Source organism: Notolepis coatsorum, assembly GCF_963971535.1.
Source record: "Notolepis coatsorum genome assembly, chromosome: 20".
NCBI lineage: Eukaryota > Metazoa > Chordata > Actinopteri > Aulopiformes > Paralepididae > Notolepis > Notolepis coatsorum.
Window position 1 is genome coordinate 61,689,822 of NC_140184.1, and position 14,364 is coordinate 61,704,185.

Genomic DNA, 14,364 nt, shown 5'->3' on the forward strand with positions numbered 1-14,364 from the left:
AGTAGAAACCGCATAGTTAACCCTGCGGGTATAAATTGTTGTTACCATCCCAGAGTATTGTACTGCTCCTAAAGCATTCTTTATTATAATTATAAGAAAAACAAATATACTGTGATATATATCATTACCATCAAAAAAATCGAAATATACCATGATATACATTTGAGGCCATACCGCCCACCCCTAGGATGGATAGATGGATCATGGATGTTTAGTTGAGTGGGAGGGGGAGGAGGGGAAGGTTGGGGTAGAGAGTCTAAACATTGAGGACAGTTTTAACAGGTATATTGTAGTCAGTGAACTGGAACTGTGACAGTGTAGTAAAAACTGTAGTTGGAGAAAAAGGGTCAATCAGGAGACTCTGAAGCGTCTACTCACTAATCAGTCCATGTCAATAACCATCTCTTCTTAACTGGCTCGCAAGTTTGAATACAAATATAAGACTGGTGTTTGGAGTGTAGTTCCGAGCCGAACGGGACACTGGGCAAGCATTATTGAGAGAGACAATACTAAATGAGGCACATCAGGAACACAATCTGAACTGGACATGGATAATTAACCTAGCCATATTGTTCTCCGAGCATAAAGACCACAATCACTGCATTTTACATAGAATAGTTCATGGTCAGTTTGAACGTTTATAGAAAGGAAACCACGTGCCTTTTGAGTTGTTGAGTTAAAATGAAGGATAAACATGGGGCTCGTGATATGATGATACACCACAATACAGGTTCAGTGACAACAAAGTATAATTGCAGAATTGTGTGTTTATTTCCCAAGCTATAAATCATTCTAACAATGAATTCGAATGCACATGTAAACTAGAAATGTAGCATTACAAAGTGCAAATAATTATAAAATATAATTTCTCATATATATATATTATAAAGTTTCAAATAGGAGTGCAGGTGGAGCATTCATGATCTCATGTTTGTCACACTTTGATATTCAGTTGGTCAGTTCTGCTAGGCTGGTAAAGATATGCCTCCTAAAGTGTGTAAACGGAAGTACAGGAAGTACCGGCTATAGGCTTTCCGGTTTCGACAAAACAAGTATAGAAACGTGTGAAGTAGGCGGCTGGGTGGCGTAGCGGAGATTGCGCTCGTCACCAATGCAAGAGACTCCGGTATCGAATCCCAGTCTCAGCATTGCCTTCGACTTGGGCCGGCCGTCATACTGGCTCATTTGGCAGAGTCAGCGGGAGGGAAGTCGATGGTGGGGATTGGACGTTGTGGACAGCGACCCCTACAGGTCGGTTGGGAGACGCCTGCACAGCAGAGACAGGAAGTATCGGGGGCAGCGTGAGCCTCCCACGCGTTACTCCTCGCCACTGATACCCCTTTTAGGCCGGCCAGGCTCCGTGCTGGAGCCGGTTCCCGAATGTAATCTCGCACCGGCTGGCGCGTTCAGACCGGGATTAATTGGTTCAGAACGTGACAAATCGGTGCTCAGCTGGCACCGGAAAATAGTTGGTTTTTCCTTGCGAACCGTGACGTCAACAGTGGGCGTGTCATATTCTAGGCTGTCAAGACGAGTAAACGGGGGAAAGTAGCGAGTCGGCATTGCACTCAACAGGATTTGAGTGCAATGCGCGATTTGTAAATGTATTGTTATGATACAGCACAAGTACAATACACCATCCAACCAGAGTGGATAAAGAAATGCTCCAGAAATGCGCGGAGAAAGGCTTAGCGAGCCTCAACGCGCGAGCGTACGCACACACACGCACTTTGAAATTAATCATTCCAGCAAAGTAGGCTTCTATTATTTGAATTACTGTTTTAATGGGTATTATAGTATTAAGTCCTACTGTAGAACATGACATATTAGCATGACATCTGATGTATTAATGCCAATACAAAAAATTTGGGACAAACGCAATTGGCACAAGTGTAAATGATGGATTAGTCACTCAGTTTTAACATCCGACTGATTAGCTCAACTCGTGGCTGTGGATCCTATGGTCACAGGTTCAAAGCACTCTTTTTTTTACGTTTAATTAATTGATCCACTCTGGTTGGATGGTGTATTGTACTTGTGCTGTATAATGACAATACATTTTAATCGAATCTCATTTTGAAATCGCTACGCTGCCTATGGACACGACAGTGGCAGACAGCTTCGGAGGTGATTGCATTGCACCATGGTGATCCACTCAACAGGTAGCGATTTCAAAATGAGATTTGATTAAAATGTATTGTCATTATACAGCACAATACATACATATACATACACACCATCCAACCTGAGTGGATAAATTAATTAAACGTAATTATTTTTTTTTAATTTGGAACCAAGAGTGATTTGAACCTGTGACCATAGGATCCACAGCCAGCGGACTAACGAGTTGAGCTAATCAGTCGGATGTTAAAACTGAGTGACTAATCCACCATTTACCCAAATTTGTTGTATTGGCATTGATAAATCAGATGTCATGCTAATATGTCATGTTCTACAGTAGGACTTAATACTATGATACCCATTAAAACAGTAATTAGAATAATAGAAGCCTACTTTGCTGGAACGATTCATTTCAAACGTATACAGTGCGTGTGTGTGCGTGTGTGCTTTTGTGTGTGCGCTCGCGCATTGAGGCTCGCTCTCCACGTAAGGCCTGCCGCGATAAGCAATAAATAGATTAATTGCCGCGATAATTAAAATTAATGCAATGATTTTGACGGGCGCGATTAATTGCTATTTGCGCGTTTGTTTTAATGAGGCGGAACCAGTCCAGTACCCCTCGTCAGTCACTCCGTGTGGGGGGCCGCTGGCCTTACTACAGAGCACAGCACGGGAGCTCCGTGGGGCAACGCCACACAGCTTAACTACATTTCTCAATAGTGTTGCTCCTTTTAACCAAATAGCGTTCTTTGTAGTGTAACGTTAGCTATTTTTAGACCCAAGTAGTTACTCGCTACTGCCCGGAGAAACTGGACTGCTAAATAAAGATTAAAGATCTAGTGTTGATGCTCATTCAATGCCAACAACATTAGCTAAATAGCTAACAAACGAAATACAACGTATAGCATAGCTACAACACAGAATAACGTTAATACAATTACATGCATCATTGTTTACAATGAACGGGTGGGACTAGTCAAAGGACTGGACACGGGGACAAGTTAAACATGAATTAATTTATTATAACAGGTAATCGAGTTGCGCTCCCGTGCCTACGCACCACAGGGCTATTCTATTCTATACGGCTTTGACGCTTCCTCCTCATCGTTGATTGCCTGTAGTAGCTGCATCTAACGTTAGTAGCTAACGTTAAAACTAACCTAAAGTTAGTTGCTCACCAACAATCTCAACATTTGTTTTATCATTAGCTCAAAAACACAGAACCGGACGAGTCAAGTTGGCCGATCATAGATGCTGCTAGGATAATAACAACAATACTTCCGCTCCGGTCGGTGGGCTTCAAAATAAAAGTCTAAAACACCGGAAAAGACGGAGCGGTGGGCTTCAAAATAAAAGTTTTGGGAAATAAATTTCTCAAAAAGAAATTCTCTAACCGGTCGCAATAATATCGCTTATCGTGATATTTTCGGGGGCAATTAATCGCCCAGCAAAATGTGTTATCGTGGCAGGCCTATATTATTTTTACCTCCGCCTGAGTAACGCCCCCATTGATGACGGAGACGGTGGAATGTTGGTTCTGCTTAAATGGGTGTAAACGCGGGGTGGTTCGCCAGAGAGCACCAAGGTTCAGAGGGTTCAGAACGGAGCTGGAGCTTGAACCGGAGCCCGGGCGGTCTAAAAGCACTGTGAGAGTCCGCGCTGTCTGGTGAAAAGATGCGACAGGCTGCCTCCTCGTGTACCGGAGGGGACACGTGATGCAAGGCTTCTATCCTCACTACAACCGACCAGTGGGGGGCATAGTCTAGCAACGTTCAAGACAGGGGAGGGGAGAATTGACAATGCGAAATTGGGATGGGAGAAAAATAGAAAATGAGGAGAAAAAGTGGATACAAAAATAAAAGAAACGTGTGAAGTGCACAATATTTCCTCGTTTAAGCCACTGCAACGGCTTTGCCTGAAGAATTTACTACATGACCGGGACGTTCTAGCTTGTTTGCCGACAGGATTTGGGAAAAGTTTGGTCCGTTCGGAGGCAGCTTCCAGGAGAAGTACATACACCGGAAATTCTACCCCATACACACTTTCGGCCATAGTTCTTTACCAGGCTTCATCTCACGGAGGAGATAAAACTGGGAACGAGGTTAACTGCCTGCTGACATTTTTGAAGGAGTTGACGTTGTAACGCTACCAGAGACGGTATTGCATAGAAAATGGTGATTGCGCCCTCTGCTGCACAAACTATGTAATGGGTGATAGAGAGCTTGTAAAAGTGTATGGCATCTAATTTGTGATTACTACTATGACAGAATTTGTGGCTGATATTGCGTTACATTATTATACACATTGCCATGTTTTTGTATCGTCCTATGCTTCAGACCGACATGATGATGTCTTGGAACAAGCCCCAGAGCCTAGTAAATAACACTGGGCCTCCAATATATCACATCAGTCTGAGAGAGAAATCAAGCATAGGAAATGCAGGAGACCTGCTGTTTTATGTTGTGGATGGTTTAAACTTCTGTCTGCATGTTGTGGTGTAAATCAACACCCTGCTTGCTGCCTCACAGCTCTATAGACTGAGATGTAATTTTCACAGGGTGTGTCTATTAATAACATGAACACGCACACTGTGGTGCTCGGTGCAATGCAGCGTGAGCCAAACCACCTGCACTTCTTTGTGTCGATGGAAATAGCTGGAAGTGGGAATAAGTACCCACTCTGACATCTGCATTTTTGAGGGGCCAAACCAACCCCTCCTACCTTAACCCCCCTGGAGGGGCTGGGCGTTAACGGAAGCACCTTTCACAACCTTTACTCTGTAATTAAAGAGAACAAAAGACACATCTTCCTGGAAAGGCTCAAGTACAGGTGAGTGGTGGTAAAGAGCCTACCTTGGGCTTAGTGAGTGGTGGTAAAGAGCCTACCTTGGGCTTGGTGAGTGGTGGTAAAGAGCCTACCTTGGGCTTGGTGAGTGGTGGTAAAGAGCCTACCTTGGGCTTAGTGAGTGGTGGTAAAGAGCCTACCTTGGGCTTGGTGAGTGGTGGTAAAGAGCCTACCTTGGGGCTTGGTGGTAAAGAGTCTACCTTGGGCTTGGTGGTAAAGAGCCTACCTTGGGCTTGGTGGTAAAGAGCCTACCTTGGGCTTGGTGAGTGGTGGTAAAGAGTCTACCTTGGGCTTGGTGAGTGGTGGTAAAGAGCCTACCTTGGGCTTGGTGAGTGGTGGTAAAGAGCCTACCTTGGGCTTGGTGAGTGGTGGTAAAGAGCCTACCTTGGGCTTGGTGAGTGGTGGTAAAGAGCCTACCTTGGGCTTGGTGAGTGGTGGTAAAGAGCCTACCTTGGGCTTGGTGAGTGGTGGTAAAGAGCCTACCTTGGGCTTGGTGAGTGGTGGTAAAGAGCCTACCTTGGGCTTGGTGAGTGGTGGTAAAGAGCCTACCTTGGGCTTGGTGAGTGGTGGTAAAGAGCCTACCTTGGGCTTGGTGAGTGGTGGTAAAGAGTCTACCTTGGGCTTGGTGAGTGGTGGTAAAGAGCCTACCTTGGGCTTGGTGAGTGGTGGTAAAGAGCCTACCTTGGGCTTGGTGGTAAAGAGTCTACCTTGGGCTTGGTGAGTGGTGGTAAAGAGTCTACCTTGGGGCTTGGTGAGTGGTGGTAAAGAGTCTACCTTGGGCTTGGTGAGTGGTGGTAAAGAGCCTACCTTGGGCTTGGTGAGTGGTGGTAAAGAGCCTACCTTGGGCTTGGCTCGGGGCTTCAGCTGCTCCAGTTTCTTAGCGGCTGCTTCAATGGAGGCCGCCGCCCCCAGTAGCTCTGTCTCCGCTATTACGGTGGGGTCCTCAGGGTCCACCCACTCCGAGCCTACCACACACACACACACACACACACACACACAGATATTTAACACTCGATAACAATAACAACGCAATAATAAAACACTAACACTAGAGCGTGGACAGAGCATAAACAAGACAAAAGTATTTTTCTGGTCTGCATCTTAACAATTGTTTGTATTGAGCTGTACCCATTCTGCAATCTGTTAATAAAGTTGTCAATCAATCAAGCCTCAAAGCAACAGCACCGACACTGTGTAAATGCAAAAACCTAGGACAAGTGTGTCACCACCATAACCAAATCCATGCACAGCCGATGCAGTGCCCCACACACACACACACACACACACACACACACACACACACACACACACACACACACACACACACACACACACACACACACACACACACACACACACACACACACACACACACACACACACACACACACACACACACACACACACACACACACACACACACACACACACACTCCAATTTCCTGAAATGAAGATGGAGATGAAGAGCTCATATAAAACATCATGAAGTCATTTTTATTTTGCATGGACTTCAATGGGTTTTGAAGGGGAAAAAGGATGAAAAAAGGGTAGAATCCACCAAATAGAGAAATTGCCATCAGTCGCTCCCTGTGATGTTAAGACTCCTTGTTCAATACCTGTTATCTCAATAACAATTGTCTCTTAATGGGCGGCTACGTGGCGTAGTGGGCAAGGCGCTCGCCACGAAATCTGGAGACGCTGGGCTTGCCTGTTCGAGCCCAGCGCTCCACATTTGCTTTCAGTTTAGCTGGTCGTCCGTACTAATACACATTGGCCGTATTAGGGGGTGGGAAACTGATGGGTGGGGATCGGGCGTTGTGGACAGCGACTCCTACAGGTCGGTTGGTGCGCCTGCGCAGTGGAATCAGGAAGTGTCGGGGGCAGCGTGAGCCTCCCACGCGTTACTCCTCGCCACTGAGAGATCGAGCTGCGCAGGTGAAAAGGTGCGACTGCTGTTACCTCAAGTACCGGAGGGGACTTGTGCTATGTATGACTTAGTCCACATTGCAGCCGGCTTGTGGGAGGCAAGAAACAGCGTTCGTGACAGGGGAGGGTTGAATTGGATGATACGAAATTGGGATGGGAGAAAATATAGAAAAATGGGAGAAAAAGTGGATAAAAAAAACAAACAATTGTCTCTTAATTTTCCCAAGGCTTTAAGAGCAGAGAGCGAGAGACAACTGTTGAACTGATTAGAGCGAGAGCCTTGAGGGCTCATTGGACTCAATGTTTTGATCAAGCTTCTACATTAAAACAAGCTTTATTTCGTCACAGCAACAAGTTATTTTTTTTTTTTATCCACTTTTTCTCCCATTTTCTATATTTTCTCCCATCCCAATTTCGTATCATCCAATTCAACCCTCCCCCGTCACGAACGCTGTTTCTTGCCTCCCACAAGCCGGCTGCAATGTGGACTAAGTCATACATAGCACAAGTCCCCTCCGGTACTTGAGGTAACAGCAGTCGCATCTTTTCACCTGCGCAGCTCGATCTCTCAGTGTCGAGGAGTAACGCGTGGGAGGCTCACGCTGCCCCCGACACTTCCTGATTCTACTGCGCAGGCGCACCAACCGACCTGTAGGAGTCGCTGTCCACAACGCCCGATCCCCACCCTTCAGTTTCCCTCCCCGTAATACGGCCAATGTGTATTACTGTGGACAACCAGCTAAACTGAAAGCAATGTGGAGCGCTGGGATCGAACAGGCGATCTCAGCGTCTCTCTGCATTCGTGGCGAGCGCCTTGCCCACTACGCCACATAGCCGCCACAGCAACAACAGTTATATAAAATGTTCCCATATCAACAGAAAGGTCCCCATCGTTAAAACCGTGTTACCCACAGAGTCAGTCTGGTGCTAGAAATCAGTGAACAGCAGTGGAGTCGCTTATTTAAAGTTCTTGGAAGAGGGATTTTGTTTGTGTTCACGGCATCATCTCTGCTTCAGTGGATAATTCCCCCCCCTTCCTTCCAAAGATGAGATGAATGAATGGAAGTGGAGGTGAGGGGGTGCGGCAGCTTCACCACAGGTGAATCACGGCATGAGGGAGACATTCCTAACTTACCTCCGTCTGTGGCAAGAGAAGGGGAGACAGTGGGGGTGTTACCCGAGTGTGCTTTAAAGCCACAGAGTGTTCTCTGTTTACACACACAACCATCTTTCTCCCCAATACAACTGTAGATTTTCAAAACTAGGCCCATGCTCAGATGTCTGCTTCGATAAAATAAAAATAAAAAATAAAATACAGACTGAGAAAACATTGACCTGAAGTTGTGATTTGTCTGCGTCTGTCATAATAATGTTGTATAGTTAGAATGCATGCAGGCTTAGTTTTGAAAACTCACACACAGATACACTGTACAATACGACTGGCAATGTCACTAAATCACTCACTCACCAGTAACTCAGTCATTCACTCACACTTAGCCACTATGTCCCTAGTGGCGGCACCCGGGCATGGCACTTTGTGTAAGACCAGTTCAATCGGATGTGAGAATGCTTCATATCCATGACACTGTGTGTCCTTGTTTAACTGCATGGATAAACTGTTGCTCCAGTGCAGCAGGAGGACACGTTTAGATTCTAACATGGGGCTAATCAGAAGGAATGATAGGGTAAGCAGCTGAGAGACAGGTATTTTTGCGTTACCTTCCTATGCTGGATGGATTCATGATGACCACAATGGCTGACATTACATTACAAGGACCAACTATATGTTAAACCTGCAATAATTATTTTCTGAAAGAATTTTTCACATTTTCAAAACCTCTTATGACCTTGTTGAGTCATGGTGTCCTACTCAATCAACCCTGCTACGAGAAGGTCTCATTGAGTCATGGTGACCTACTCAATCAACCCTGCTACGAGAAGGTCTCGTTGAGTCATGGTGTCCTACTCAATCAACCCTGCTACGAGAAGGTCTCATTGAGTCATGGTGTCCTACTCAATCAACCCTGCTACGAGAAGGTCTCATTGAGTCATGGTGTCCTACTCAATCAACCCTGCTATGAGAAGGTCTCACTGAGTCATGGTGACCTACTCAATCAACCCTGCTACGAGAAGGTCTCACTGAGTCATGGTGACCTACTCAATCAACCCTGCTACGAGAAGGTCTCATTGAGTCATGGTGACCTACTCAATCAACCCTGCTACGAGAAGGTCTCATTGAGTCATGGTGAAAAACAACAAAGTTTACCAAAGTGCTGTACAAGTCCCACAACATAAGATAAAAAAGAAAATAATAATAATAATTAAAAAAAAAAAAATCTTTTTTCGAAGCTTTGAATAAAAATCGAAGCTCGGCCCCGAAGCTTCGATTGCCAAAAAAAGCTTCGAAGGTCAGCCCTACCATTCATATCATGCCAGTGTTTGGGAACTACAAGGTAAAAGTCCCATCAGCTGACGGATCATGTCATGTGTATGTGCCAGTGCCAGATAGACTTATATCACTTATGTAGACAAGTTTATAAACTACAGCATAACTAGATTTATTTATCATCAAAGAGATAGCAACCACATTCCTACATTTAACCCCTTGAATGTTTGGTGCAAAGACTCAGCGACTGATGATTCATCTTAATTACTGTATGTGATCGATTAACCAACTAAAGCAAACATAGGTAAACATAGGAAAGCAAGACTAAGGGCTAGATCCACAAAGAATGGATTGCACGGTGCTAATTGCACCCTTACTTACAATTCATTATGAATTGAAAATGGGGGACCGTGATGTAAACAAGACGAAAGTCTTTCTCTGGTCTGCATCCCCTTAACAATTGTGTGTATTGAGCCGTACTGTATTGTACCCATTCTGCAATCTGTTCAATGCAATTGTGCAATTTTCATTCAATCAATCACGGATCTAGCCCTAAGAGTGTAAAAGCACTGCTAGCAGATCCTAGAGACTATGCTGCTCCTTACACCCAGTCGGACCAAAGTGGTTGAATGGACCGACCGACAGAGTGACCGACATATACATCCTGGTATATGAATCATATATGATATCATATTTATACACAACATGCATAATGTATTATAACAGTTGGTTCTGATCAAGCAACCTGGTTGGCTGAAAGCCATGTGTTAAGTCGTTATGAAATAACATTAGCAGTTGCATAGTGAGGGATTTGGGGTGCTTTTTCAATGTATGTGATGTATAGATTGGGGGGACCACAGCTAAAATGGTAGATCGAAAGGTGCATGGAAGACGGTGATAGAACGGTGACCAGTGGATTGAATACACTGCCAGCGAGGGTGTTTTGTTTTGCATTCCTTGGAAGAACACAGATAAGAGCGAGTGTACTGTAGGCCCAGAGCGAGGGAGAGGGGTGACCTCTTTAATGCAACAGTATAGAAACGTTTTGAAGTGTGTGTAAAGGTTAAACGCGGTTGTCATGACAGCTCGTCGCCTGACAACCGGAAGAGGGGCGGGGCTATCGTTTCTATGACGAAGATCCTATAAAGCTGACAGTGGTTTCCGGGTAGGGCAGACAAAAATCTGGCTGAGACTAAGAGGGAAGAAACCAGGAGAGACTCTCCCTCTCCTCTTATCACAGAGGGGGGGGGGGGGGGGAAATGCCACATCATCAGTAGCTTCGGCTACCACGAGGATGGTCTTGGCTAACGAACAGGCCTGACCACTGTTGGACTGAGAGACAGAGGGACAATAGACTGGACTGAAAGATCATTAGATAGACGAACACACCGAAAGATCATTAGAATAGACTCTTCAAGGACGATACAATTTGATAACATCTGACAACATCTGATTATGAGGTTCTGTTTATAGCAATAAAACAACGCTTTTCCTCATAAGGTATCTCACGGTGTCGAAGTGTCGAATTCTTACGGAGGTGGAGAATTAGTATGGTTTATGGATTGCACTAACGGGGGAGATAAGGATCTTATCTGCCAGTATCGGAGACGTCAGGACCATTAAAATGACACAACGCAGAGGAATTGGATGGAGAGCCAACCAGACGAAGACGTGATACTGGCCAGTTTGATCAGGATCTTACAATAGCAACGCATATACAGGGCAGAAGTAAGTCAATCAAAACATAATTTTTATGTTTTATCATCTATTCAATGTTCTATTGCTTTTATACAACAGCAAGCAATAGAACACTTGAGGTAATGTGTTATATTGTAGTAAATAACATCACGGCTGAGATGATCTACAGTACACAACCTCAATGTTATTTACTACAACTATTCCCTCTCATGTTCTATTGCTTCAAGGCCCCACGTGTACCAAACTGGGTAACACTTTATAATAACACTCAGTTATGACCTTTATAAGACCTTTATAAGGTATTTGTAGATAATGAACTAATCATGAACAAACCATTTATATACATTTCTAAATTATTATTAAATCATTTATAACTATATTTGTATAACATTTACAAATTAGTTATACATTATTTATAACTCATTATCAACATTGTTTGTACTTGATTTGTTCATCATTAACTCATTGACCGCTACGTTGGGAAATGGATCTGAATATGTGTTCATTTTGGCAGCTATTTTCATTTTTGTTTTAGTCAAATGCTCCTTTTTCGTTTTCATCATATTTAGTCATCTTCATTTATTTTTCGTTTAGTCAGTTTTAGTCAACGACAGGTCTGAGCATTTTAGTCTTCGTTTAGTCTCGATTTAGAAAAAAATATATAAATTATTATTATTATTTTCTTTAATAATTTTTTTTGTTTGTCTCGCCACTCAGTTACAGCCTCATAAATTGCCGTGAGTTTTTTCTAAACAAAAAAAGGCTAACGTTAGTGCTAGCTGGTTAGACTTATTGATTGATTAAAAACCTTTATTTATCCCCAAGGGGAGATTCAGGTGTCCATCACAGCATCAACACAGCCATCTAAAAACAGTTAATACATAACATACAATTATTTAGTACTTTGTTAACACTATCAGTGCCACACGCATAATCTCTGTCTTAAATTATGTGTCTAATCTGCCCGTCGTTTATCAATTAATTGTTTGCAGTCAACATTGTCAAGACGGATTTTTTTTTTTTATAATCGGTTCATTTCCGTTTTATAGCATTTTGAAAAGCCCTCGTTTTTCAGGAAAATATATAGATTCCGTGATAAACGCCCTTTACTGGAATATTCTGGCATACACAAAAAACGTTCAAATTTTTCGGCCTATTTATTAATCATTTTCAAATAAACGCTAGATTATCGATAGTATATGTGTACTTATGCACACTATAGAAGCGATCTGAAAAATATATTCTCTCATTTCCTGATCAGCGGGCACACACACACACACACACAGGGCACACGCTGATATATAGGTCAAAACAGATCCGATTACCCCAAGACTGGTAAAATAAATTGCTTAGCTCAGATCAGATGTTATCCAAAAAGATTATTCCAATTCCTTATCGCCATTCCAAATATCGATCGCGTTTATTGATTCAGCGTTGGGTACTGTAAATATGTATTCCACACGTTTTCCGGGCCGGCGATCAACTTGGGTCTCTTCAGATGCCTCGCCGGAGAAGTAACATGAAGAGGCTGGACCCCCCCCCCCCCCCATCAGTCTAAACCAATGGGGTGCAGTTACACAGGGAGAGACGATAGGGGGCGGTATTTTCCCAATTGAGCTCAGAGAGAGTCTGCAACACTAGCGTGAGGCTCGATTGATGAAATATGAATGAACATTTACATTTTACATTTAGTCATTTAGCTGACGCTTTTATCCAAAGCGACTTACAAGTTCTGTACGACAAGACAGCAAGAAGGGTACAACTCTATCAGCTGAGTAACAATGTTCATCAAGTGTTGCGTGTTACAGTGTAGGTTAGTTTATTAGGACAAGTGCATGACAGTAAGGTTAGTCAGGGTTCGTTTTTTTTTTTTTTTTTTTTATATATAATCATTTCAGATAATGGTTGAAGAAGTGAGTCTTTAGTCGACGGCGAAAGATTGGACGGGATTCGGCTGTCCTAACTGGGATGGGTAGTTCATTCCACCATTGTGGGGCAAGGACTGAGAATAGGCGGCTTCTCTTTGATGACCCTCCGGGAGCTTGGATAGAAGTAGGTCTGAGGCGGCCAGAAGATGCAGAGCGTAGGGGTCTTGAGGGTGTGTAGTTAGAGACCATTGACCAGAGGTAGGCGGGAGCGGTTCCCTTTGCCGCACGGTATGCTAGGTCGAGGGCCTTGAAGCGGATACGTGCAGCAATGGGAAGCCAGTGCAGGTCAGGCGGGCCGCTGCGTTTTGAATGAGTTGAAGAGGCTTGGTGGCAGTGGCCGGGAGGCCAGCTAGCAGTGCGTTGCAGTAGTCGAGGCGGGAGATGACTGTTGATTGGACGAGAAGTTGGGTGGCTTCTTTTGTCAGGAAGGGGCGTATCCTTCTGACGTTGCTCAGGAGGAATCTGCAGGTTCTGGTTGTCGCTGCGATGTGAGCAGAGAAGTTCAACTGGTCGTCGAGGACAACACCAAGGTTCTTGGTGGTCGGGGACGCGGTCAAAGCTGCATTCTCGACTGTGATGGAGAGGTCGGTCAGGGGGGAGGATTTGGCCGGCAGGTGGAGCAATTCTGTTTTGCTTAGGTTCAGTTTGAGGTGGTTGGTCGTCATCCAGGCGGAGATGTCGGACAGACAGGCCGAGATCCGCTCAGAGACGTGGATATCTGAGGGAGGGAAGGAGAGGAAGAGTTGAGTATCATCGGCATAACAATGATATGAGAAGCCATGAGACGTGATAATGTTACCCAGTGATTTAGTGTAGAGGGAGAAGAGAAGGGGTCCTAGGACCGAGCCCTGGGGGACACCCGTCCGGAGGGGGCGGGTGGCCGACAGAGTCCCTCTCCATGACACTTGGTAGGAGCGGTCGTTGAGGTATGATGTCAGCCATGTCAGCGCAGATCCAGCCACTCCCATTCCTGCGAGGGCCGCGAGGAGGATCTGATGGTTGACTGTGTCGAAGGCTGCAGATAGATCTAGGAGAATCAGGACAGAGGAGAGGCCTTTCGCTTTTGCTAAGTGAAGTGCCTCTGTGACCGCAATGAGGGCCGTTTCTGTGGAGTGGCCAGTCCGGAAGCCAGACTGATTGGGGTCTAGGAGGTCATTCTGTAAGAGATAAGCAGTAAGTTGGTTGGATACAGCACGTTCAAGTGTTTTAGAAAGAAAGGAGAGAAGAGAGACAGGACGATAGTTGGCTATGACGGTGGGGTTCAGTGTTGTTTTTTTTTATAAAAAGAAATACGACAAACAAACGCTATATAGCGTTGGTGGCACTCAACTGGCGGCATGAACTAACGACAAAACACGTCCGTGGCACTCAAAGTGTTAAAAACAAAGTGTGTGAAGTGTGTCAGGGTCCTGGTTATTTTGACATGATTAAAATCCCCGTTGATGAGTATGAATGTGTTGG

At 44.5% G+C, this 14,364-nt stretch overlaps 1 protein-coding gene across 1 annotated transcript in view; it reads right to left on the reverse strand.

Annotated features, from left to right (window-relative positions):
• LOC311247127 (talin-2) overlaps positions 1 to 14,364 on the reverse strand; it is a gene marked incomplete at its 3' end in the record, with an annotated part of 264,901 nt that overhangs the window by 19,665 nt on the left and 230,872 nt on the right. Inside the window, exon 52 of the mRNA XM_084337443.1 lies at positions 5,806 to 5,930. Coding sequence (XP_084193569.1) covers positions 5,806 to 5,930 — 125 coding nt within the window. The remainder of the gene's footprint in view (positions 1 to 5,805; positions 5,931 to 14,364) is intronic.